This window comes from Monodon monoceros, unplaced genomic scaffold (assembly GCF_005190385.1).
Source record: "Monodon monoceros isolate NGI ecotype Baffin Bay Population unplaced genomic scaffold, NGI_Narwhal_1 Super_Scaffold_4, whole genome shotgun sequence".
Lineage (NCBI taxonomy): Eukaryota > Metazoa > Chordata > Mammalia > Artiodactyla > Monodontidae > Monodon > Monodon monoceros.
Window position 1 is genome coordinate 63,467,545 of NW_021703781.1, and position 27,504 is coordinate 63,495,048.

Sequence of the window (27,504 nt, forward strand, 5' to 3'; positions counted from 1 at the left end):
CTCTACTTTGGTGATGGCATCATTGATGTGCTGATGTGCCAAGTGGTATACATCAGTAACAACTGTCGGCTTTGGCAAGGCTTTCTGCTACTTGCTGCTTCATTTCCAGCCTTGATCTCCTAATATTATAGCGTGAAGCCTTTACGTTCAGGAAAATATAGCTGGTTTACATTTAGACTTAGTATGAAAAGGGGTTAACACTTTGGCACTGGCTCTTTTAAAAAGTTTTTCAGCCTCTATTCGAAGGTCTAACTAGTTACTTCTATTGTGGCTTTACTTTCAAGGATCATTTGAAGAGATGTCTAAACCTTCTATGTATTCCATAGAACTTTCACTTTTTATCTCTATCCTTTTGCTTATTTGGACGGAGTGCACATTTATGTGTGACCTTGAATGCGTGTGTGTATTGGTCTAGGGTCAGAGAATAATAAGGGCTAATCCTGCTCAAGTTCTGTTTAGCACTTACTGCTTTAGGCTGCTGTTCAACTGTTCCTCTTGGGCTGCTGTCACTACATGTAGCTAGTGTGTGGTTACATTATAGAGGAAGGTCTCTTGAGTTTGAAATAGCAGAAATCTCAAAATGGGGCATATGGGACTTCCATATGGGAGGTCCAGTGGTAAAGAATCCGCCTTACAATGCAGGGGACATGGGTTCATTTGCTGGTCGGGGAACTAAGATCCCACGTGCTGCGGGGCAACTAAGCCCACACACCACAACTGCTGAACTCGTGTGCCTCAACAAGAGCCCGCGTGCCGCAAGCTACAGAGCCCACGTGCTGTGGAGCCCGCACGCCGTGACTACAGAGCCCATGCACCCTGGAGCCCATGCACCCTGGAGCCCGCGCACCACAGCTACAGAGCTGATGCGCCCTGGAGCCCACGAGTCACAACTAGAGAGAGTAAACCCGCATGCCATGATTAGAGAGAAGCCTGCGTGCTGCAATGAGACAAGTCCACATGCCGCAATGAAGACCCAACACAGCCAAAAAAAAAGAACATAAATAAATAAGTAAATATTTTTTAAAAAGGGGCATATACTGGAATTAATTGGATTCTGTTTTTCCACATTCAGGTTATGGCTTTTCTATATTTAAACATAGATATTTTGATAGCTTCTGTAGCTCTAGTTTGCATAATTCCCAATCATGTTGGTGTTTCCTATTTGGTTCAGTGTTTAGCTTTCAAATAATATTAATGACATACTGGAAATAAATACAGGCATACCTCATTTCATTGTGCTTTGCAGATGCTGTGTTTTTTACAAATTGAAGGTTTGCGGCAACCCAGCATTGACAAGTCTATTGGTGCCATTTTCCCAACCAGCATTTGCTCACTTTGTGTCTGTGTTGCATTTTGGTAGTTCTCAGTATTTCTAACCCTCCACCAGCAAAAAGATTAATGACCTGTTAAAGGCTTGGATGATAATTAGCATTTTTCAGCAATAAAGTAGTTTTTAATTTTGATAAGTACATTGGGTTTTTAGACATAATGCTTATTGCACACTTAATAGGCCACAGTATTGTGTAAACATAGTTTTAGATTCAGGAAACCAAAAAATTCATGTGATTGTAATGTGATAGCACTTTATTGTGGTGATCTGGAACTGAACCCACAATAATTTTGAGGCATGTTTGTATTAAATTTCCAAACAGCATAATAATGTTTGCCTTATTTATATTTTAATTTTTTTTTTACATGACTTCATTTGGACAGTGAACTTATTTCAATCATCAAGCTTTTATTTAACTAAAAACTGCTCAGATTAAGCAGTTCATTTGATATGTTCTAGGATATGTATCAGGGGAAGTCTTTTCAAAAGACTTAGAGGAATGCTGATTTTTAAAAATATAAATGACAATACACCCCTTCAAAAATTAATGAATAACCAAAAAAGATGAAGTTTTAAATTCTTTTAATTGACTGTAGTCAGAATTTTTCTTGTTTGTGGTTTTTTTTTTAACATCTTTATTGGAGTATAATTGCTTTACAATGGTGTGTTAGTTTCTGCTTTATAACAAAGTGAATCAGTGATACATATTATTATATCCCCATATCTCTTCCCTCTTGCATCTCCCTCCCCCCCCACCCTCCCTATCCCACCCCTCTAGGTGGTCACAAAGCACTGAACTGTTCTCCCTGTGCTATTTGGCTGCTTCCCACTAGCTGTTAGTTTTACATTTGGTAGTGTATATATGTCCATGCCACTCTCACACTTTGTCCCAGCTTACCCTTCCCCTTCCCCGTGTCCTCAAGTCCATTCTCTAGTAGGTCTGTGTCTTTATTCCCATCTTGCCCCTAGGTTCTTCATGACCTTTTTTTTAGCTTCCATATATATGTGTCAGCATACGGTATTTGTTTATCTCCTACTGACTTACTTGACTCTGTATAACAGACTCTAGGTCCATCCACCTCACTACAGATAACTCAATTTCGTTTCTTTTTATGGCTGAGTAATACTCCATTGTATATATGTGCCACATCTTCTTTATCCATTCATCTGTTGATGGACACTTGGGTTGCTTCCATGTCCTGGCTATTGTGAATAGTGCTGCAGTGAACATTGTGGTACATGACTCTTTTCGAATTATGGTCTTCTCAGGTTATATGCCCAGTAGTGGGATTGCTGGGTCATATGGTAGTTCTATTTGTAGTTTTTTAAGGAACCTCCATACTGCTCTCCATAGTGGCTGTATCAATTTACATTCCCAGCAATAGTGCAAGAGGGTTCCCTTTTCTCCACACCCTCTCCAGTATTTATTGTTTGTAGATTTTTTGGTGATGGCCATTCTGACTGGTGTGAGATGGTATCTCATTGTAGTTTTGATTTGCATTTCTCTGACGATTAATGATGTTGAGCATTCTTTCATGTGTTTGTTGGCAATCTGTATATCTTTTTTGGAGAAATGTCTATTTAGGTCTTCTGCCCATTTTTGGATTGGGTTGTTTGTTTTTTTGATATTGAGCTGCATGAGCTGCTTGTAAATTTTGGAGATTAATCCTTTGTCAGTTGCTTCATTTGCAAATATTTTCGCCCATTCTGAGGGTTGTCTTTTGGTCTTGTTTATGGTTTCCATTGCTATGCAAAATCTTTAAGTTTAATTAGGTCCCATTTGTTTATTTTTGTTTTTATTTCCATTTCTCTAGGAGGTGGGTCAAAAAGGATCTTGCTGTGATTTATGTCATAGAGTGTTCTGCCTATGTTTTCCTCTAAGAGTTTGATAGTGTCTGGCCTTACATTTAGGTCTTTAATCCATTTTGAGTTTATTTTTGTGTATGGTGTTAGGGAGTGTTCTAATTTCATTCTTTCACATGTAGCTGTCCAGTTTTCCCAGCACCCCTTACTGAAGAGGCTGTCTTTTCTCCATTGTATATTCTTGTCTCCTTTATCAAAGATAAGGTGACCATATGTGCGTGGGTTTAGGGCTTTCTATCCTGTTCCATTGATTTATATTTCTGTTTTTGTGCCAGTACCATACTGTCTTGATTACTGTAGCTTTGTAGTATAGTTTGAAGTCCGGGAGCCTGATTCCTCCAGCTCTGTTTCTAAAGATTGCTTTGGCTATTCGGGGTCTTTTGTGTTTCCATAAAAATTGTGAAATTTTTTTGTTCTAGTTCTGTGAAAAATGCCATTGGTAATTTGATAGGGATTGCATTGAATCTGTAGATTGCTTTGGAAATTAATGAATAACCAAAAAAGATGAAGTTTTAAATTCTTTTAGTTGACTGTAGTCAGAATTTGTATCTGTTTTCATGTTTGTGTTCTTTTCATTGCAGGGGCAGAAAACGTTTTGTAAGTGAAGGAGATGGAGGTCGTCTTAAACCAGAGAGCTACTGAATATAAGAACTCTTGCAGTCTTAGATGTTATAAAAAATATATATATCTGAATTGTAAGAGTTGTTAGCACAGTTTTTTGGTTTTTTTTTTTAAACACTTGTTTTGGGTACAAGGCATTTTTGAAATTTTGTAAACTTACATTTAAGGGAAATTTTTAAAGTAAGTGTTTTTTCTTTTCTTTTTTTTTTTTTTTTTTTTGAGCGTGTAAAGGAGGGACAGAAAAGTAACCACTTCTTAAGTGGGATATTCTCATAAGCTACCTTTTTTAAGTGCCATGTTTATGACATAATCATTCCAAGTTTTGCATTGATGTCTGACTGCCACTCCTTTCTTTCAAGGACAGTGTTTTTGTAGTAAAATCACTGGTTTATACAAAGCTTTATTTAGGGGGTAAAGTTAAGCTGCTAAAACCCCATGTTGGCTGCTGCTGTTGAAATACTGTGCTTTGGGAGTAAAAAAAAAAAAAAAAAAAAAAAAAAAGTTATTTCTTTGACTTAAAGAATTTTTAAAAAATGACTTAGTTATGAGACTTATTCATCTTTCCAGGGAACATTGCTCGGTCTTAAAGACTAGACAGTTAAGTAAATGGTGGCTGGAACATCTATTTTTCTACAAAACTGGACGAATGAACCCAGTTCTAGAAGAATGTATGACAAAATAAAACATGTGAAGCAGTGTTGATTCTTTATTGGGAGTACCTTTATTTTAGGGCTTTCAAAAAACATATTTCACACAACAAGTTTTAAATCATATAAAAGAGCATGTTTGAACCTAGTGAATTTTAAACGTTGCTCCTAGCAAACTTTTAAAACAAGAGTACAGTAGTAAATGAATTATTTTAATATTATACTTGGTGGGAAATACTTGCACACTTACCTGTTTTTGATCTTATCTAGAGCTTAATGAAATTTCTAAAACATATATACCTTTCATAATTCTTAAGTTCTATTACCAAGTAATGCTTGTGTTACAAAAAATTATTCTTCAAAGACTCATAGTTTTACATTTACTAGTGTCTGAGAAAATAGTTACCAATAAATAAGTTATCTAAAGAATGATCACATTTCTGACCTCTTTTGCCAAGCCTAAACACTCAGCAAGGTCTCAAGGTCCATACTAATTTAAATTGTCTGATACTGACTGCAGCAAACCAACCAAGAATTATATTGAGAATTCACAGAGGTATTCTTAGAACATACCCATTACAGGTTTAGCTACAGTCTTTTAGAACGAAAACTTCCAATTTTATGTTCATATTTACTTCATGGGCTCTTTCAAGTCCATATTTATTTCCATTTTTAGGGTTTTAAAATTGTGTTTGATACCTGGAAGACTAAGGTGGCTAGGTAAGTCCGTAAAATCAGTATAATTAAAAGCTTAGGTAACTACTGGATAGGTGAGGGTTTCTTAAAAATTAAATTTAAGAAATACAGTTTTGTCATTACTAGTAGTATCAGTTGGTCAGGCAAGATAACCTTAAATGTGTCATGACACAAAATTCTTCAAATTCAGTTTTAAATAAACATTTACAGGATTCTCTGACTATAAAAGGTGCATTTACTCACTTGTGCCTAAGAATGTTATCTAGAAAATTGATGGGAATGGTGGACAATAATTGGCAGTTCTAAAAACTTGGGTTAAAAAAAAAACCAAAATCTGGGTTCAGAGTTTTAAAATTGCTTCTGTTCAGTACAAACTGGAGTGTTTTTTGTTTTAATTATTTTATATTTGTTTTTGGCTGTGTTGGGTCTTCGTTTCTGTGCGAGGGCTTTCTCCAGTTGCGGTGAGCGGGGCCCACTCTTCATCGTGGTGTGCAGGCCTCTCACTGTCGCGGCCTCTCCCGTTGTGGAGCACAAGCTCCAGACGCGCAGGCTCAGTAGTTGTGGCTCACGGGCCTAGCCGCTCCGTGGCATGTGGGATCTTCTCAGACCGGGACACGAACCTGTGTCCCCTGCGCTGGCAGGCAGATTCCTAATCACTGCGCCACCAGGGAAGCCCCAAATCGGAGTGTTTAAATTCACAAGCCAAGTTTTATTAATCTTGGTTATTTTTATGTTATGGGAATAAAATCTGTTTTATTAATACATACTGCTTTCAGCATACAGATGCAGGTTATTTTCTAGCTATTGTTAAGGAAGGTGTAGGGTGTTCTGCAGAAGTGCTAAGTTATCATTCAGTGACTTATTTGCGGTGGTTCCTTGTCTGCCATTTCCTGTTGGCGAATTGTATCCTGTGCTGCTTGCTGCATTTTCTCCAGTTTTTCCAGAGTCAGAGATTTTAGGGGTAAAAGTTTGGGTTTACACAGCACCATTGTGCTTATATCTTCTACAGACAACTGCCCTAAAGTTTAAAAAGAAAGAAGAATTGGAATGAGATAACACAGCTGTTTGGTGGTTTGGATTTGCAGCTAGAATTAAGGTGTTAAAAACTTAATCCATTGACGTTGAAAAATCTCTTGTTCTCATAGTTCCCCCCACAGTGTATCTTCAGTATAAAAATATAAAAGCAACATTTACCCTACAGCATATCTTCAATATAAAAGCAACATTTAATACTAGGAAGTTCATAAGGTATTGAATTTTTTAAGATCCTAAGCTACAATGAGACAACTTTTTGTGTCAAACGTTTAATCTCAAAAAAAATTGGGGGGAAATACAATGTACATAGAAATAAGAGGAGGAACAAGATGGCACAGTAAAAGGACCTTGAGCTCACCCCCTCTCGTGAGCACACCAAAATCACAATGCTGAACAACCGTCGATAAAAAAGACTGAAACCTATCAAAAAGGATACATCCAAAGACATAAGGCAGAAACCCAGTGAGATGGCAGGAGGGGCACACTTGCAATAGAATCATATCCCATACCCCCCAGGGTGGGTAACCCACAAACCAGAGAACAGTTACGTTGCAGAAGTTCTCCCACAGGATTGAGAGTTCTGAGCCCCATGTCAGGCTCCCAACCCCGGGGGTCTGGCATCAGGAGGGGAGCCCTCAGGGCATTTGGCTTAGAGGGTCAGTAGCGCCTGAATGCAGGAGCTCCACAGGACTGGGGGAAACAGACTCTCCACTCTTGGAACACACACACCAGGTATTGTGTGCCCTGGGACCCAGGGCAAAAGTGCAGTGACTTGATAGGAGTCTGGGCAAGATGGACCTGCTGGTCTTGGAGGGTCTGCTGGGGAGGTGTGAGGTGACTGTGGTTCTCAGGACATAAAGGCTGGTGGCAAACATAGACAAGAGTACTCATCTGAAGGCTAACATCTTGCTTGGGACGTTAACAAAAACAATAGAAAAGATTAATGAGACTAAAAGCTGGTTCTCTGAAAAGATACATGAAATTGATAAACCTTTAGCCAGACTCATCAAGAAAAAGGGAGAGGGCCCAAATCAGTAAAACTAGAAAAAGGAGAAGTTACAAGCAGCTATATGCCAATTAAATGGACAACCTAGAGGAAATGGACATTTTTAGAAAAGTACAATCTCCCAAGACTGAACCAGGAAGCAATAGAAAATATGAACAGACCAATTATAAGCACTGAAATTGAATCTGTGATTAAAATACCCCTGAAAAAAGTCCAGGACCAGATGGCTTCACAGGTGAATTCTACCAAACATTCAGAGAAGAGTTAGCACCTGTCCTGAAACTATTCCAAAAATTGCAGAGGAAGGAACACTTCCAAACTCCTTCTATGAGGCCACCATCACCCTGATACCAAAACCACAGGTATCACAAAGATACCACAAAGAAGGACAATTACAGGCCAGTATCACTGATGAGCATAGATGCAAAAATCCTCAGCAAAATACTAACAAACTGAATCCAACAATATATTAAAAGGATCATACACCATGATCAAGTGGGATTCATCCTAGGGAAGCAAGGAGTTTTCAATATTTGCAAATCAGTGCCATATACCACATCAACAAATTGAAGAATAAAAGCCACACGATCATCTCAATAGATGCAGAAAAAGCTGCTGATAAAATTCAACATCCATTCATGATAAAGAAAAAAAAACTCCAGGAATTGGGCATAGAGGGAACATACCTCAACATAATAAAGGCCGTATATGACAAACCCACAGCTAACATACTCAACGGTGAAAAGCTGAAAGCATTCCTCTAAGGTCAGGTACAGGACAAGGATGCCCAATCTTGCCACTTTTATTCAACATAGTTTTGGAAGTCCTAGTCACAGCCATCAGGGAAGAAAAAGAAATAAAAGGAATCCAAATTGGAAAGGCAGAAGCAAAGCTGTCACAGTTTGCAGATGACATGATACTATACATAGGAAATCCTAAAGACACTACCAGAAAAATACTAGAGCTCATCAATGAATTCAGTAAAGTCACAGGATACAAAATTAATACACAGAAATTTGTTGCATTTCTATACACTAACAATGAAAGATCAGAAAGAGGAAATAAGGAAATAATCCAATTTACCATCACATCAAAAAGAATAAAATACCTAGGAAAATAAACCCATCTAGGGAGGCAAAAGACCTAACTCTGAAAACTATAAGACAGGGATGAAAGAAATCAAAGACGACACAAACAGATGGAAAGATATACCATGTTCTTGGATTAGGAGAGTCATTATTGTCAAAATCACTATACTATGCAAGCCAATCTACAGAGTCAATGCAATCCCTATCAAATTAGCAATGACATTTTTCACAGAACTAGAACAAAAAATTTTTAAATTTGTATGTAAACACAAAAGACCCTGAATAGCCAAAGCAATCTTGAGAAAGAAAAACGGAGCTGGAGGAATCAGGTTCCCTGACATCGGACTATATGACAAAGCTACAGTAATCAAAACAGTATGGTATGGCACAAAACCAGACATACAGATCAATGGAACAGGATAGAAAGCCCAGAAATAAACCCACTCACCTATGGTCAATTAATCTATGACAAAGGAGTCAAGAATATACAACGGAGAAAAGACACTCTCTTCAGTAAGTGGTGCTGGGAAAACTAGACAGCTACATGTAAAAGAATGAAATTAGAACATTCTCTAACACCACACAGAAAAATAAAATGGATTAAAGACCTAAATGTAAGACCTGATTCTATAAAACTCCTAGAGGAAAACATAGGCAGAACAGTCTTTGACATAAATTGCAGCAATATCTTTTTGGACCTGTCTCCTAGATTAATGTAAATAAAAACAAAAATAAACAAATGGGACCTAATTAAAGGCTTTTGCACAGCAAAGGGAACCATAAACTAAACAAAAAGACAACCTACAGAATGGGAGAAAATGTTTGCAAATGATGAGACTGACAAGGGATTAATCGTAAAAATATACAAATACCTAATACAACTCAATATCAAAAAAACAACCCAATCAAAAAATGGGCAAAAGATCTGAATAGACATTTCTCCAAAGACATACGGATGGCCAATAGACACATGAAAAAATGATCAACTTCACTAATATTAGAGAAATGCAAATCAAAACTATAATGAGGTATCACCTCACACTGTTCAGAATGGCCATCATCAAAAAGTCTACAAATAATAAATGCTGGAGAGGGTGTCGAAAAAAAGGAACCCTCCTACACTGTTGGTGGGAATGTAAATTGGTACAGCCACTATGGAGAGCAGCATGGAGTTTCCTTAAAAAACTAAAAATAGAGCTACCATATGATCCTGCAATCCCACTCCTGGACATATATCTGAAGAAAACCATAATTTGAAAAGATACATGCACCCCAATGTTTACTGCAGCACTATTTACAATAGCCAAGAACATGGAAGCAAACTAAATGTACACTGACAGGTGAATGGATAAAGATGTGGTATATATGTGTGTGTGTGTGTGGGTATATATATATGTGTGTATATATATATATGTGTGTATATATATACACACACATACATGCACACACACACAATGGAATATTAGTCAACCATAAAAACGAATGAAATAATGCCATTTGCAGCAATATGGATGGACCTAGATACTTTCATACTAAGTGAAGGAAGTCAGACAGAGAAAGACAAATATCATATGATATTGCTTATATGTGGAATCTAAAAAACATGATACAAATAAACTTACATACAAAACGGAAATAGACCCACAGACACAGAAAACAAACTTATGGTCACCAAAGGGGAAAGGTGTGGGAGGGATAACTTAGAAGTTTGGAATAAACATAGACAGACTACTATATATAAAATAAACCCCAAGGACCTACTGTATAACACAGGGAACTATACTAAATATTTTGTAATAACCTATAAGGGAAAAGAATCTGAAAAAAAGTAGATATATATGTATGTATAACTGAATCACTTTGCGATACACCTGTAACAACACTGTAAATCAACTATACTTCAGTAAAAAGAAGAAATGGAAATACAACAACAAATATGTAGTTAAAGTATGGTATTAACATGAATACTCAAATTACTGAATGTAATTGTAATTCGGCTTTTGCTACATTGTTTGACTTAGGTTTCTTTTCCCCCATTTTCAGACCTTATTTAGTATTATGGTAAATTATGGTGCTATTTTTTTCCACTGGAAATTCCTTATTGTAATCTGCAATCTTGAGTGTAACAGAATTTCTACATTTAAGAAACAATCCAACCGTCATTTTACATCCTTTTACTAGTGGGGGCGGGGAGGCAATGGATTACTCCTTTACAAGCTACTCATGACAAAAGCATAGTAAAGGTGGAGAGTATGTGTGGTGTATAGCACACAGAATAGTTTCAGATATTTAGCTATTGAGCCTGCTACATGACACTGCCTATTAGTTTTTAGGTTCCTACAATATTCTATGACCTAAGTATTTGTAACTTAGATACCTTGTTTTGGAAGAACTTCCCGGAACATTGACTTCATTTCTGCCATATCTGAATTGTTGGATAGTTTCTTCCTTCAATGAGAAAACAATTATTAGTACTATTCAAGAATGAATTCCCAAAGCATATTGCTTGAGATAGATATTTCCATTGTAGTTTAAGAAAATCACAATTCCTATAGAAAATGAACTATCCTATCCTTGCATAATTTTCCCATTAATTACCTGTGAGTCTTTTCATTGAAACAAGGTTGAGATAGTTCATATAAGCATGCAGATCTTGTCAACTTTCATTCATAAGTGGTGGTGGTAATTGGAAGGCTGCATGTTCTAAATTTTTCCCCTCCTAGTGAAAATTGGGCTTAAGTTTTTCAGGCAAAGGTAAATTATCCAATAGTTATCTATCCAGCTGAGGAAAACCAAAGGGATTTATGTGCAGCTGATAGCATCTCCCCTGAATGGTGGGAGATGTAAAAGACGTGACCATTTGGGAGGTGGGGTAAGGCAGACTGTTAGGGAAAGGAGGAGGTAGTATGTAAATACTGCCTAACATCCCCACTTCCTTCAGTAACTAACAGCCGGTTTCTACTTTAATTCCTTTGCTATAATGACAAAAAGCATCTTAAGGATCAGTTACTGGCTACACAGCTGCAATTTGTAAGGAAGCAACACAAACAGGTGAAATTGGCTCTTGAATACCAGAAGTGAGGTGTGCTCTCAGTTTATTATTTTCCTCTAATACAGAGATACTCTGTGCTGAAGCATCAGTGAATACCCTCACGTGAGTATTTTGTTATGAATATCCCAGCATATATGTCATCTCTGGCTGATGACAACCGTTCCCAGTGTTACATCCCAGTTTATGCCATGTTATATATATTCAAGGTGTTCTGGACTGTAACTTGTAGCATGACCCCTTTCCAAACACAGATGCTACTCTAGACAGTCCCACCCATTTTGTGATATTTCGCCATACTGATGCAACTCACTGTATATCTTTCACAACATCACCACCACAAAAGAAAGATTATTTATAATGTGGTGATGCTGGCTTGGTGCCTGCCTTTACCACCCACTGCAAATTAGTTATAATCAAGTGAAGCTGCTTCTGGTCTTAGTTATTCCCATTACCTCTACTTTGACATTCCTAAAAAAAGCTTCATACTCCCCATCCACCAAGCCTCTTCCCCTTCTTGTTCAAATTCCTATTCTGGAAGATCTAAAGTTCCTGAGGAAGCTCTATCTGCTTTCCACAACTGTCACTGAAACTTACCCCTATACTGCTCTCTCTGGGAATGAAGATGAACTAGGGAATGGACCAGGAATAAAGCAACTCATCACTACCTAGAATCTGAGATAAATGCAATATACAATTTACTCAGAATGCACAGCTTCTTCTGACACATTCTTTCCTTCTTGTTACTTAGGCCTGCCAGTGGTAACTAGTGATCATTCCTTTTTTTTGTTTTTGTTGAAGGTTAGTAATATTGCAGATCTCTGAGTAGCCTGAATACAACTATAACAAACAATACTTAGCCTCTCCATTAAGGATAACACAATGAAAATATTCATTAGGCCCTTATTTGGTACAAATCTGACATGATATGCTACTGAAAGGGAGGATAGACATTATAAATGTTGATGAATGTGAGAGAAATGCATAGCATCTAAGGGTTTTTTTTTTTTTGCGTTACGCAGGCCTCTCACTGTTGTGGCCTCTCCCGTTGCGGAGCACAGGCTCCGGACGTGCAGGCTCAGTGGCCATGGCTCATGGGCCCAGCCGCTCTGCGGCATGTGGGATCTTCCCGGACCAGGGCACGAACCCGTGTCCCCTGCATCGGCAGGCGGACTTTCAACCACTGCGCCACCAGGAAAGCCCTAAGGGTTTTTATATCACCAAATTTTTAATCACCAAAATGATAAAATGATGAACAAATACTTAAATCTTAGCTGTTTTAGAGTAGCAACTCTAGTTAGAATTTAATCACTATCTTTTGCTCTCTCTTCTTTATACCTCTTTCACATCCAAAATCTGGCTTGCGGAAAACAATGAAGCTTGGTGCTCTACCAAACCTTAATTCTCTGAGTAAGCTTCCATTGTTACTGGAAAGGGTGTGGAGCCAAAGGCCTTGTAGGGAGTGGGTTGGGCCTGGTGTGGGGAAGATCAGTGCTGTCACTTGCCTGGGTGGAGTGTCTACTTTGCTAGGGTTGATTCTTGTTCCTAGGCCCCCCTAGGCATTGGCAGGAGAGGAACAGGAAGGGAGGGCTAAAATAAGCAAGGTGGTGGTTGGATGCCCAGCACTGCCAAGGCTACACTGTCTTGATAATCAACTGCCCAGGGAGCCCAGCGTAGGAAGGAGCATTTATATCCTTCTCCAGGGTATCTGCTAATAGCCAAGCATGGGTGTTTTGCCTGGTGTGATGCACCCTAAGGAGTTGTGGCTACCCCTAAGGGTACTTTCTAATTGGTAAGGTAATATGTGTGTACCACCAGGGATAGATGGGCCAAAGAAGAAATATATCAGCTAGGGATGAAATTCATGTGTATTATTCAAGTGCCACATCATTCAATTCAATAAATATGTGAGTGTCTACCATGTGCCAGGCACCATTCATTAGTGAACAAAAGAGAAAAAAATGTTTGCTCTTTCAGAGCTTACAGTCTAGAGTATGGGGAGAGAAACAAATAACATAATGGTAGTAAGTGTTATAGAAAATAAAATAGTTTTAGGGGATTTAGGAGGGCTGGGTGTTGTGGTGGTTACAATTTGAACAGGAAAATCATTATAGCCTCATTAAGAAAGTGAAAATCATTGTGGTCTCATTTTGGTGTGTGTGTTGTATCTTTTGAGATTGCAAGAAAATCAGAAGCCTAGTATTCAGTTAGGGAATGTATAGGGTAATGGACACTCTCTATTGGTGGGCAGGTTTGTTGGTACAGCTTTTTTAGAGGGATAATTTATAGTATCTTTTAATATTTTGTAGTATCTACTAAAACTAAATATGCACATTTTCTTTGATCCAAACCTTCTACTAGTAATGCTCACTAAAGAAACAAAGCATGAGTGTGTAAAGATATAAGAATAAGAATGTTCATTAGGGCACTGCATTCAGGCACATGTCACAGGTCAAATAAATCACGGAACCACCATACCATGGAGTACTATGCCAGATTTTAAAATAATACAGATGGGCAAGCCATATTTTAAGAGAAAACATTAAATTGCAAAAGTAAAATGGGGCTTTCCTGGTGGCGCAGTGGTTGAGGGTCCGCCTGCCGATGCAGGGGACACGGGTTCGTGCCCTGGTCCGAGAGGATCCCACGTGCCGCGGAGCGGCTGGACCCGTGAGCCTTGGCTGCTGAGCCTGCACGTCCGGAGCCTGTGCTCCGCAACGGGAGAGGCCACAACAGTGAGAGGCCCCAACAGTGAGAGGCCCGCGTACCGCAAAAAAAAAAAAGTAAAAGAAAATTCCTACAGTAATAGAACCCAAACTTTTAATGCTTAGAGAATGCAGTGTCAATTAGTCACTTTTTGAAGCTTTTAGTCTGGGTAATTAGAAAATAATCTGCTGTTTCCCTTCCCCCCAGTTTCTTTAGTTTGTAATTTCTCCCAGAGATAATGGTTTTGACGGATAATGTGTTTCAAAATCATGATAAAGGAACCAAACCTGTTGTAGCATTTGAGTTAGATGTCTAAAATTAACACAAAAGAACCCAGAGGGAAACCAAATCTTTGTCATGAAAAATTTTACTAAGTTGTTGGCGTGAGAGTTGAAAAGCATTTATGTCTAGGCAGGATTAGTACTTTAAGTCAATCATACACATGTTGATAACATAAATTAGTCATACAACTTGGACAAGTTAGAAATCTCTGGGGAGATTTAGTTTGATAACCAAACTAGATTTACTTTGACAACCAAATTAAATTATGGGTGTGGGACTGGACAAGAGCACTAGTGTGTCCTTCTGAACCTTAAGAATGTGTTCAGTAGTCCTCAAATTTTATCCTTGTATAACCCTTTTGAAAAAACTAGGCAGAGAAATTAGGTCACCTTTTACACATTTCTAGATAGACATATAAATTTGTTATAAGTTTAGTTACAAAGGATAAAATTTCCAGCATATTTAAAAATAACATATTAATCCTTAAAAAATATAATCAAAATATCATAGCAATCTGATAGCTACCATCATACATTAATAAAAAATGAAGAACTTAAAAAAAATTTTTTTTTTAAGATTTAATTTTATTTTTCTGGCTGTGTTGGGTCTTCGTTGCTGCGCGCGAGCTTTCTCTAGTTGCGGTGAGCGGGGGCTACTCTTCATTGTGGTGCGCGGGCTTCTCATTGCGGTGGCTTCTCTTGTTGCGGACCACGGGCTCTTGGCGTGCAGGCTTCAGTAGTTGTGGCTTGCGGGCTCTAGAGCGCAAGCTCAGTAGTTGTGGCGCATGGGTTTAGCTGCTTTGCGGCACGTGGGCTCTTCCCAGACCACGGCTCAAACCTGTGTCCCCTGCACTGGCAGGCGGATTCTTATCCACTGTGCCACCAGGGAAGTCCCAAGAACTCTTTTTTAAGTCAGAAATTTTGTATCTTTTTTTCTCCCTACATCTCTATTTCCACTCCACTTAATTTTATTTTAATGTATGTTTTCATGCTTGAACATATTTTAGTAATTATCCTACCATACTTCTCTGCCACAAAAATGTTTATAAATTTAAATGAAAACTTAAAATATTTTGGATTGAGTTATTCCAATTATTAGTGAAAATCAATAAAAATAAATTACACATCAATAATATAATTACTGAGCATAAAGAATAAAGTTAATGGCTAAAAAAAAACTCTTAGTAGGAAAAAATACTGCTTTTTGTCTGTCGGTTTTGTTTTATAGCATTAGTCTTATTTTTAAAAGATGCTGCCACTGGAACTGTCAGATCTCAAGCTTAATCAGCAATAAGCAACACTTGAAAAGCTTACAAGTTTTGCATATTTTTCATAGATTAGCTTATATGAGAACATACTGTTGAGACCAAGATCATGGGTTAAATAGCTAAACAGGACTGTTAGCTTTAAATTGTACTCTATTTTCATCTAGCCAGCTGGAAAATGTAGACTACAGTCAGATGGGGGCAGACAGAGAAGAGGAATAGATTACTCAAATCCAAATTCCATTCCTGGTAACTCAAAACATATACATATGGATCAGAAATATCAAAATGGAAACATACTGTGGATGCCAAAGCCAAGTCTTAGCTTCTAAAAATGCTCAGGCCAGGATTTGGATGTTTTAAAAACTCTCCTCCTAGGTCATACTAAAGTCTCCTTAGTCTAATATTTGATCTTTGATAGGAGCCCCAAAAGAGCCATTCTGTGGGTCAAGTGGTGTGCCTACCACTTCTAGTCCACCATTAGCTTTTCATCATTTTTTCTCCTCCATTAATTTATCTAAACTTACCAGCTTATCCTAATTGTACAAAACCCCATTTTTAAATTCTGAAATTGAATGCTTCAGAGTATTCTAGGATCCCAAGTATTTTAAACAAGCTGCAACAGTATAATCCAATGTATGATTTAAAACAAAAGCTTGTACTGGCATTTTTGTTTGTTTTCATTTTTTCGGGTCAGTATATTCCATATTTATACTTTAAATGGGTTGTACTCTGGCTAATTAGCTTTGTGACATTGAAAACATTTCCTAACCAATTGAAGGTTTGATTTTCTCATAAAAAACATGTTTAGTACCAGTCTTGAGTTGCAAGGTTCAAATGAAAAGTGAATGTAAAAGTGCTTAGAAATACAGTGTGACATTTATTATTCCATGTCTAATTTTCATATCTCTATAATAAAAAACTTGTAGATTTCCTGTTAAGTGCCTTCCCACACTTAAAAACCCTCTGAATCCTCACGAACACCACAGTACCTACAAAAGAGCATGATCTATTTAAAGATGTTTTCCTTTAAAAATCTGTCTTAATTATTTACTTTTAAAGAGCATGGGCTACCAGATTGTTCTTTCTTTTCTTTAAATTTAATTAATTAATTTTGGGCTGCGTTGGGTCTTCGTTGCTGCACGCCGGCTTTTCTTTAGTTGCGACCACTGGAGGCTACTCTTCGTTGCGGTGCGCAGGCTTCTCACTGCAGTGGCTTCTTTTGTTGTGGAGCATGGGCTCTAGATGTGCGCAGACTTCAGTAGCTATGGCACGTGGGCTCAGTAGTTGTGGCGCACGGGCTTAGCTGCTCCATGGCATGTGGGATCTTCCTGGACCAGGGCTTGAATCCGTGTCCCCTGCATTGGCAGGCAGATTCTTAAGCACTGCACCACCAGGGAAATCCCATTTTTCTTAAATATATTAAAGATATGATAATAAACAAAACTTATTTCCTAATATAATTCAAGGTTGAGAAAATGTGAACAAGTTTTTAATTTGGTGGAAAAGAGTAAAAACCTTTTAAATTGCAATCAAGGAAATAGACACTTGGTGTACATAAGAGTCTATCTTTAATTTTTTTTTTTTTGCGGTACGTGGGCCTCTCACTGTTGTGGCCTCTCCCGTTGCAGAGCACAGGCTCCGGACGCGCAGGCTCAGCGGCCATGGCTCACGGGCCCAGCCGCTCCGTGGCATGTGGGATCTTCCCAGACCGGGGCACGAACCCGTGTCCCCTGCATCGGCAGGCAGACTCTCAACCACTGTGCCACCAGGGAAGCCCCTCTATCTTTAATTTTTGATGGAGGCGATAAGTGACTTGTTACCTTACTTAGAGAAGTAAATGCACCTGAAATACGGCAAAAAAGGAAACATTTCTAAAGCATTCTGAGATTTTCAACCAAAGTACCAATTGCGTTTTTATGCAAGAAACACAGAGGTCATAAACTCGTAGCCCTTGGTGCTACCCAGTTAAATGTTTTGCTGGCTTGATTAATGTTTAAAAAGTATTCGAACCAATGTTTAAAAGTCAGGAGATTTCAAAACAAAAAAAAAAAATTAAAAAAAAATCAGGATATTTCACATGAAGTCCACATTTTAGTTCCTCTTGACAAATCTGGTAACACCAGGTCCATATCCCCAGATGGCAAAATTTGGCTGGGGCTGGGAAGTGATGCCCCATTTAGATGAGCATGGGGAGTTCTCCAATCCCCACCACTGCCTATTGTTTCCCTTAACATTACCTGCCCGGCAACTATAGGCACCTGACTTCACAACTTCAGTAAAACAGAGCCACGCCAATATATTACATGCCAAACGATCCTCTTTTATCATTAATGGGCATTAAGAAGCGAAAATACAATCTCTGGGAACCGAGGGAGGCACTGGAAGCAACCTTGTTTATGTAGAATACAGTAAAGGATATTTTTCTTTTGTGACTATTTATTAATTCCTTTTAAGTAAGTTCAATTTCCCTGCTGCAGGTTGTCGATGGGGGTGGCAGGAATGGCAGGAACAAAAATGAAAAAATTTATCTTTTGTCATATGCAAGACTTGTGTGGTTGACTGACAGATGAATTTTCAAACACATATTAGATTTCTGAATGTAAACTAACATGAAAAAAGGTGAAAGAGGGAGTCCCAAAAAACGTGTTTTTCAGCAGATACAAATTAGTAATGCTCACTCTCACTCAAGTGGTTGACCACATGCTAGCAGACTGCTTAATTTGGATTGATAATGTTCAACCAGAGATGCCAAATAACATCATATGTCATGTAGTTGGAAACTAGAGTAGATTGTTTTGTTTTGCTATCTGGCATCTGCTGGTAGAAAAATGTTGCAACATGTTCAATTTGGCTAATTAATCCAGACTCATGTGAATAATATGTGCAGTGTCTAGCTTCTGAAACATGCCTAGGCCTAAGAACAGGAACTGCTCTTCTTGGGTGAACCTGGATGATGCCATTGGTTCTGTTACATTCCAGTAGCAGACACTACTGTTAAGTTAGTAGAAAATGACATATCCTACTCATGCAGAATACCTTTTTCTAATAATTTGTTTTTTCAAAATTCAGTACTAGAAAGTGGTTCTAAAACTGTTAGCTACTAGCCTTTAAAAAAGGGTTAAACCTTTTTAAAAAAACGTATCTGAAGAACTTTTTATATTCTCAGCATCAGAGATATAAACCTACTTCAATAGTATGCAAGGAAGGGGAAATAAAGAATTGTTTGATACTTTACTATTTCTGAAAGCCTGAACCTCAGATCACCTATATCAAAATCCCCTGGACAATTATTAAAAATACAGATTCTTCAGGAGTCTTCCCCAGACTCATGAATCAGAATCTCTAATTTTTAATTAAGTTCCCCACATTAAAGTTGGAGAACCAACTTAAAGTCATGCACTCATTCAATAAATAAATATTTAATGCCTACAATGTACTCAGATTGGACTGCTTTAGAAGCTACTAATAATAACTACCATACACTGACCATATACCATATACTATACACTATGCTAAAATAAAGCATTTTATGTGTTTGACTCATTCTGTTCAACAATTCTAAGAGGTTTTACGGCTCCATTTAATAGATGATAAACAGAATGAGTAAACTGTCCAAAGTCACCAGCTAATGAATGTGCCTGTTCCTGAAACCCAGGTCTGATTCTAAAATCTGTGGTCTTAATTGGTATATTATTTTGCCTTATTTGAATCTGGAGTAAACTTAAAACTGTTTCATAGTCCCACCATGAGCAAATTTTCTTCTACACAAAAGAAGTGACTGAAGGAGTGCATTACTTAACTTTCAATATGAAGGCTAAAAACATTCTATATCAATCTAAGAAATTTTGCCCTACCAGAGCATTTTCTTTTGTCCCCTTAAGTGCATTTTCTTCCTTCTGCTTATCTTTCATGATCAAATATAAGTCTAGGATAGAAGGAATACATAAGCTTGGCAATCTGGGGAGTTTTCCTCTTGTGATTATGAAGTAAATTCTGCAAACACTTCTCTATCCATTGGACACAGACTGTACCTAATGTACTAAGTGCTAAGTATAATCTTGATTTTGCAATTTTTAATAAGCTCTGATGAATGCTACCAAAAGCCTATCACAGAAATACCAGGACTAATTAGGACTTGCAAGAGTTTCAGGGAGAAAAATAACATTGCCAAAATTGGATGTGGCCAGATGGCCAGCAGTTGCCTCAGTCTCTGCTTTGATAACATCAAGATTCATCTGTATTTGAATTGCAGGGCCCACACATCTTTCATCAACTGTCCCTGGGGTGCCAGGAGTTAAAAACTCATGAAACTATGCTGACATCAGTACACTTTGCTGAAGATTACATTGCATCAGCTCCAAGTGTAGGCAAAGTAGCAGCAACACTTTATTAAAAGGTAGACAGTCTATGTTGCCATTGCAGGGCACTCTCATACTCTACGTAGACAAGAGGATTAAATACCAAACTCTTCTTTGTAGGATATCATAGAAGGGTGGTTATGTTGAGAAGTGGGATGGATTTAACAAGCAGCTCATGGTATGGTAAAAGTAGCTTCATGTGAGAAGACTTAATCATGATTGGAAAAGTATGAATACTGTGAAGTATTCTTGCAAAAAATGTTAAACTGAATCTAATCACACCTCCAGACCAACTTCTGATTTACAAGAAATAAGAAAAAAGGAGATATTCAAAAAGACCCCTGGCCTGAACACTTCAAAATGAAAATGTCACAAGGGAAAGAGAGATGGGGGAACTGTTCTAGATTAAGGCCAAAGAGTTATAATACCCAAATACAATACATAAACCATGACTGGATCCTGGTTTTGTTTTTTTTTTTGCAAGGAGGAGAAGGTATAAAAGACATTCTTGGGTCAAATGGGAAAATGTACATACATTTGGATTGAATTTCAAAGCCTACAGAATCATTAACTTCCTTAGTTGTGATAATGATGTTTTGCAGGAGAACTTTATAATTCTTAGGAAATACATGTTGGGAATTTTAGAGATGTCTGCTTAACAATAGGTGTCTGCAACCTATTTCCAAATGTCTCAGTGACAAAAAGTGTATGAGAAGGAGTGAAATAAATATGGCACGACGTTAACAACTGTTGGATCTAGGTGAAACCTACATGAATGTTTATTGTATTCTTTAAAATTTTTAATGTATGAATATTTCTTTAATAAAATATGGGGGGAAGAAATCATTTTGAAGAGACTTCAGAGTGGAAGCCTAAGAAAAGGTTGAGTAACAGGGACTATGCTGAATTTCTGATAAACTGAAGTTCCCTTAAACTTTGCTGGCAACATCTTGGGCATCCAGGAGACACCCAATATATTCCATTTTTCAGTATTTATCAGAATAATATCATGTGCAGGGTAAAGTAACAGGCAGATAAATCTGATACAAACCATTCTATTTAGGAGTAAATATGGTAGTGAAGCTAAGAACACAAGCAGCTGTTATACAAAATAGTGGTTGTCATAAAAGAGGTACAAAAAGTGCTAGGTAAGCTCAGAGAAAATTACTTCCTGCTGGGGAGAATCTGGAAACACATCTCCAATTATAACTAGGACATGGATACAGAATCACAAAAGGTTGGTGCTTCAGTGATAAACCTTGTTAGAGAAAAGAATACATAGTTCATTTTGGCTGGAGCATGAGTACTAAGGATACAAAAAGAAACTAAGCAAAGAAGGTAGGTGTGCACCCTTGTTGTTGACTGGCCTGGATATAAACAATTTTCAGTTTACCTGAAAGTTCTCCTGATCCTTTTTCCCGCAGCTTTAGGCATCCAAACCGATATTACCAAGATGACTCACAGCTGTTGACTCAAAACCTACAGAAGGAACTACATGAGATAATATGTGACAATTCTGGTAAAGAGCCATATAAAACTAATACGATAGTTTTACGAATATTCACATTGTTTAATAAACCGTAGACACGCAGGATTAGGGCAGTATACCTTCATCCAGAGCTGCAGTCAATGCTTACACACCCCCACCAGAGGAGAAACAAAGAAAAGGGAGAAAATTCAGAATCTGAAGACAGGAAGTGCGAAAATAAGACTTAGAGGTGTTGCCGCGGTGGTGGGTAACCATCTTTTTCCTTTATAGCTGGGAATGGAAAATGATTTCCTCAAGCTCCAGAATTCTCCCTCCTCAGAGGTCAGGGGGTGAAAGTACGTAACAGACTTTGCGGGGGCGTGGTCAGGAGCTCCACTTCGCGGGAGTTAGGGGCCACACCCAGGCCCCTCCCGTCCCAGCTTGCAGCAGCGCGGCAACGGGAGCCGGTTGAGCCGCCTCACTCCACAGGGAACCTCAAAGGGGCGGAGGGGGGTGGGGGGCGGGCCGCCGCCTGGCCAGCCCGGAAAGAAAACCTTCATCCAGCGGAAGCGGCTCTGAGTCCGGTTAGCCCCATCTGCGCTTTGTTTCCCAGGGGCCGTTCGGTCTGCTCGGGCCTGACCCACGGTTCGGGACCAAGGGACACTTACCTAACTTCGCCACTCCTGTCAGAATGGGTACTCCCTGGGGCAAGGGGGGGCGCAAGCTATTCCCATCCTTCTGCCATGACCCCATTCAGAAATGTCAAAGGCAACTTCCGGGAAAGACAGGGGATTCCGGAGCCCTAAACTCCTGTCCACCTAAGTAAGTGACCAGACGTCCCAGCAGAATAAGGGCCAGGAAACCTGCTCCCTCTATCCCCGAACCCGGGCAGGTAGTCCGGAATAGGAATTAACTTGTTTAACATCGGATGTCTGGTCACGTTTGGTTCTCTTTTGGGCCTACTTACAGATGCATCTCTTCCCAGACGGCTCAACTGTTGCCCAGGGCAACTATGAGATTGGGCGAAGGGAAAACTACGTCACACAGGAGACGGGAGGCCCGGAAACTCCCGATGCCATTATCAGTTATGGCTGCCTTAGCGTCAACAGTAACTTCGGATTGAGAGTTGTCTCTCTACCCGGCTGGAGGCTCTCTCTGTGGCCCAGCTAGCCAGCGGCGCCCTGTGGGCGGGAGAGAGCGCGTTGAGGAGCGGAGGAAAGGAAAAAGGCGGAGAGAGGGAAGCAGCCGCCCATACCTTACTCTGATTGGGTAGCGTCGCTGGCGACAGTGCCTCAGTCTGATTGGGCAGCGTCTGTTGCCCTGGCTCCGCCTGTTTTTCTTCCCCAGCGATTGACGGGCCTGCACCGGAGGGGTGGGGCGGGGCGGTAGGAGCGAGAGTGTGTATAGGGGCGGGCGGGCGGGGCGGGGCGAGGGGGGGAGGGGCGGGCGGGGGGCGGCGGTTGGGCAGAGTCGCCTCCAAGGAGGAGGAGGAAGGAGGGCGAGCGAGGAGGATGGCGGAGTCGCGGCTCCTGACGGTAACTAGGGGCCGCTGAGGCGGGAGGGTGCCTGTTGGCCGGTTCTTCCTGTCTTCCTTCCTGCCCGTCGGGCGGTCGGGCGGGCTGTCGATAGGGGGAGGCCCCGCGCGTCCTGACAGGCGCGAGCCGGCGGGGCCGGGGCGAGGCCCGAGGGGCCGGGGCCCTGGGAGGCGCCGCCGCCGCCGCTTTCCTGGGTGCTGTCGCCGGGAGGGCCGGGCCCTAGTAGCCGGCTCTCGTGCGGGGCCCACAGCCGAGCGCCGAGAGCGAGCCGGCCGGCTGACAGCGTCTGGGGCCGGGCCTGCGGTGGCGGCGGCGACCAGGACAGCGCCCGGGCGAGGACTAAACCGGCTCGAGAACCGGGGCCGGGGGCGCCTGGAGGACGGTGCTGCTCCACTGGGCTCCCGGGGTCACCGCGCCCAAGCTGCCGGGCGCCCCGTGGGCGTGTGAATCGTTGGCGGGGGCCCTGGCGCGGCGGTAGTGCTATGGGGTGGAGTCTTTCCTCGCCCCTTCCCCAAAGCCCACCGCGCTCTCCCCGTCTCCTCTCCGTTCCTTGAAGAGTGGTGAGTCGGCTTTGGGTGTGTTGCTTGGTGAAGCGAGTTGTAGGCATCCAAGACTGCTCTGTTGGACATGCCTAATGGCAACCTCTTTCCTCGGTAGATTTTAGGGACAGAGGAAAAGTACTCTTCTTTCCCGCCCCCCCCCCCCCGCCCCATGCTAGAGGCTTCAGGACAAAACGATTTTTCCCCAGCCCCTCAGTATCCATTGTTTTGTACCATCCCCCTCCCCCCCTTTCCTAGGTAGAAGAATAATGACGCCAAGCCATTAATTGCTCCTTTTTTTAAAAAAAATCAACAGAGGGTTTGTGTAATTGTGTTAATATGGATGTACAAACAGGTGAAATGAATACCGTTTCGGTAGTTGAAAAGAAGATGCTTTTGAGTGTGTGTGTTTAATTAAGCCTTCAACCCTTGCAGTTGGTGATTTGATTTTCTTGTCTGTTGCTTTGTATTATAATGGGGGTGATGAGGATAAAAGAGGAAGCAATGTTTTGCGACCTACCCAAAAAAATGTTTTCTAAGTCTTTGGGGTTGCTGAAGCAAAATTGGGTTGCAGATGTGGACTGTATAGTATTTGCCTCCCTCACGGTAAGTACCAACAGTCTACATCTAAGCTTACACCTGTGCAGTTTTGTACACTTCTTCATAAATGTCAGCACTTTCTCGTACCTGCTCAGAGTAATGGATAATTGTATCTAAAACTATTTTTTTGTTATGTTTTTCAGAATCTTAGGGTACACTTGTGTAACTAAGTATTTTTTATCTAAATGTAGCATCAACACTGAAAGATTGTCTTAATTTTAAAAACCTGTTTATTAGTTGCTAACCTCTACCCTCAGCTTTACGTGCCATAGCCCTTGTAACTGTTACTATGTGTTTGAAGAGACGTAGCTATTGGGTACAATTTGTGACATTCAGTAAGCTTAGTTCATAGTTTGAATTTGTCAAGTGTTGATGTTTTCTATGTGACAGTGACAAGAATTATTAGGAATAAGTATGTAAATGACCATTCCCAACATAAGGATCTTAGACTGAATGTGATAAATCTTTTAAATACTAATTTGGAAATCAGGTACACTGTAAAAGTTTTATTTAATTATGAATATGCATTTAAAAGTAGCAGAGAAATAAAGGCTTTGTCTTAAGTTTTGTGACTTTCAAATGGCTTAAATGTAAGATAAAGCTGACATATAAAACTGTATTCTTGAAATGCCAGTTTGGAGATGGACTTGGTCTATCTCTAAGGTTACTGTTTTTCCCAAAGTGTTCAGTTTTTGAAGAAAACATTTATCTCAGGTTGGCACTTGTTTTCTGGTTTCTGATTGTTAATACAATTTTCAAGTGTTTAAGATTTTCTATTATTTGTTATGAATTGTGGATTAAAGAGTGATATTAAGAAATACATTAATAACTTGCAGATGGATTTTTTTTTAGTTTTTAAACTACTGTATTCAGAAAGTTGATCAGAGCTGTGTTTTGATAATTGTAGCAAGTAAGACTCATACAACAACTTGTGAACTAGAAACCAGTCAGAAATGTGAAACATTCCACTTTTCAAAAGGAACACTAAAATTATAAATTCTTTTGTTATGCTTGCTGGAATTATACTTTTTAAATATTGTTTCTTCAGTGACTTGGGACAGGGCTTGTCCCACGTTCAAGAGAGATATAAACTGGAATTCTATGTGGAATGCTCATAGATGGCTTCTGAATAGCTGCTGGTATTTTTTTTGCCTTGGCTTACCTATATGGATTTTGAGGGGAAGCGTGAATAAAATTGAAATTCTTTGTTATCCAGACAGTTAAACTGCATTCATATTTGTTTTAAACATATGCTGGATTATCAATATCTGTTGTGTAATTTAGTATTTCTGTAAGACGTTCTTTAAACAGTTTAAATAGTTTTTAGACTTTATATATCATCTTATGAGAAAAAATATCAAAATCTGTTGTGTTTTTTTACTAAAAAATATACACTAACCCTGACATACAGATATAAGGATGAAGTTTTTTGGAGGTTGAAGATTAAATGAAAGACTATATCTTTATAGGATTCAGTTCACTATATCATTCATGTATCATTCATGAATGGAAAAGCATAGAATTTATGCTTATAGTAATAAAACCCCCAAACAAGGCCAAAAAACCCCCAAAACAATAAAAAAACCCAGAAAAACAAGTTGACCCCAAGTCCTTCAGTGAGTTCTGAGGTCTATAGCTTGGGCTTGGTGGAAGTGTTCTTTTTTTTGGGGGGGTGGGGTGGTGGTGGAAGTGTTCTTGAACTAGTTTATATCAATTAGGAGAGAAAACTTAGATACAGAGATGTCAAAGTTTTATAAGACTAATGGGGAATTAGTAAATACTTTGTTATAGATGAATTAGAAATTGGCTGTCATTTAGCAGCAGAGTGGTAAAGTACTTTTATGTGGTACTTGAGAAATGAGTACTGCAGATACTAAATTGGTTGCTATTTTTGCTTATTGTTGGACTTACATTTCATGCATTACATGTTATACATTAGGCATATTATAATTAATAATTTAAGGTTAAATCTTTAACCCGCTAAAGAATATATATGTAAAATTTGCTATTCCTGTCTTCTGAATTTTACATTGTATCAAAGTTGTGTGCTGTAGGTCTTTCTGGAAATATTTTTTTCTGTTAATGTAATAAAGTTTGTATTTTCCTAACTACACTGACTTTTAAAATATGAAAAATTTCTGAGTTACAAGGTGACCTATGGTGTGCTTGAACTTGATATATTATAGCGTGTTCTGAAATCTAATTGTCAACCAGTGCAGGTAGAAAAGAGCATGCATAAGTCTAAGAAACTGAGTTATGTTCTAAAATACGTAACTGCATTATTTTAAGGTAAACTAATGTTCCTTCTGTCTTTGGCATTTTCTCCTGATTCCCAGTTTTTCAGCACATCTTTAACTCAGCAAATCAAAGTTCTAACATGTGAAAAGATATTCTAATTACAGAGGGCTCTTCAGCTTTTGAGATGTTGGTAACATATGTGCTTTTTGAGAAAGTATGATATTGCCATTATCAAGATTTAAAGAACTAATTAGATTATTTCACACTATATGTCTCATTCCAACTTTTCTAAAGATTAGAACTGATTGCAAAAAGTAGCTCATGCTGTAAAAGGTAAAGGTTTTTTTATCGGAAAGAATGAACATATTGCTTGAAGCTAAAACATTACAGGTGACCTTAAAAGAGGGTATAATTGGTCCCTATGTGAAATGAACCTGAAAGACTTTCATGAAGTATTTTGGCATGTCTATCTTCTAATGTTCATAGCACTGTGAACACACAGTTTAAGCATTTTATTTGCCCTCAAACACTATTTATAAATCTTGAAAATATAGTTAAGTAATTTCACAGTTGACAGATAAGTCTTTTTTCTTTTAGTTTTTCTGATGTCTTTGAGGTAAAGTGGAATGACTTTTTCTGACACAGATAATGTCTAGAATTTTGAGTTAGTTTCATCAGTTAAATTTGGGCTTTCTCAGTGTCCACTTTTGTGTTGTACAACAGTCCTTCTTGCTTTCAGGACTTTCACAATTTTGCAGATAGTCTTTAAGTTAACTTTAAAATTTTGTTCTATAAATATTTCTTACTAACTTCTTACTAACTTATTTCTTACTAACTTACTAATTTCATACTCACTAATGTCATAGACCTTCTACTGAGTGCCATGTGTGTCCCATACTGTGAGGGAACAGGAATAAATATACTATGTTTCCTGTTTTCAGTAAGTTCATGGTTTGTTGCATGAACGGGACAAACAGTAAATTGTTTTACAATGTGACAAGCGCTTTGATAGTAGTATACACTGAAGAACTCAGATGAGTTAAGATTCAGACTGCATGTATAACCAGCAATGCTTACTGAAGGTTACAACCTGAACTAGCTCTTGAGGAATAAGTTGGATAGGTAGAGGGTAGAAAAAGCATAGAAGTTAGAGATGTTAAGGTCCATTGGAGAACT

At 39.1% G+C, this 27,504-nt stretch overlaps 3 protein-coding genes across 8 annotated transcripts in view; 2 read left to right on the plus strand and 1 right to left on the minus strand.

The window, feature by feature from the left end:
- The window catches only part of PDCD4 (programmed cell death 4), a 29,408-nt gene extending 25,060 nt beyond the window's left edge, over window positions 1-4,348 (plus strand). For both annotated transcript variants that reach the window (XM_029245509.1, XM_029245508.1), the window contains exon 12: window positions 3,775-4,348. In XM_029245509.1, coding sequence (XP_029101342.1) covers window positions 3,775-3,835 — 61 coding nt within the window. In that variant the 3' untranslated portion in view covers window positions 3,836-4,348. The remainder of the gene's footprint in view (window positions 1-3,774) is intronic.
- BBIP1 (BBSome interacting protein 1) lies at window positions 4,000-22,507 on the minus strand. Of its 3 annotated transcripts, none has more exons than XM_029245510.1 (4): window positions 22,384-22,507; window positions 21,342-21,439; window positions 10,664-10,734; window positions 4,000-6,175 (listed from the first exon to the last, which is right to left on the minus strand). In XM_029245510.1, exons 2-4 carry the CDS (start codon window positions 21,380-21,382, stop codon window positions 6,009-6,011), a joined length of 279 nt encoding a protein of 92 aa, XP_029101343.1. In that variant the 5' UTR covers window positions 21,383-21,439; window positions 22,384-22,507; the 3' UTR covers window positions 4,000-6,008. The 3 variants fall into 3 exon arrangements, with proteins under 3 accessions (XP_029101343.1, XP_029101344.1, XP_029101345.1); XM_029245511.1 differs by lacking the exon at window positions 22,384-22,507 and adding an exon at window positions 22,085-22,302; XM_029245512.1 differs by lacking the exon at window positions 22,384-22,507 and adding an exon at window positions 21,557-21,884.
- Window positions 22,508-22,885: 378 nt separating this feature from the next.
- The window catches only part of SHOC2 (SHOC2 leucine rich repeat scaffold protein), a 112,564-nt gene continuing 107,945 nt past the window's right edge, over window positions 22,886-27,504 (plus strand). For 2 of the 3 annotated variants that reach the window (XM_029245792.1, XM_029245794.1), the window contains exon 1: window positions 22,886-22,951. The gene's annotated coding sequence lies outside the window, so the exon portion shown is untranslated. Of the gene's footprint in view, window positions 22,952-23,489; window positions 23,512-27,504 lie in introns of those variants that run through there. The other variant, XM_029245793.1, reaches the window with a different exon arrangement.

Coding starts and splice junctions, on each gene's coding strand:
- BBIP1 (XM_029245510.1), bottom strand. CDS start 21,382: ATGCCTAAAGCTGCGGGAAAAAGGATCAGGAGAACTTTCAG. Junction 10,735..21,341: donor AGGATCAGGAGAACTTTCAG/GTAAACTGAAAA, acceptor TTCTCATTGAAG/GAAGAAACTATCCAACAATT. Junction 6,176..10,663: donor GGAAGTTCTTCCAAAACAAG/GTATCTAAGTTA, acceptor TTTAAACTTTAG/GGCAGTTGTCTGTAGAAGAT.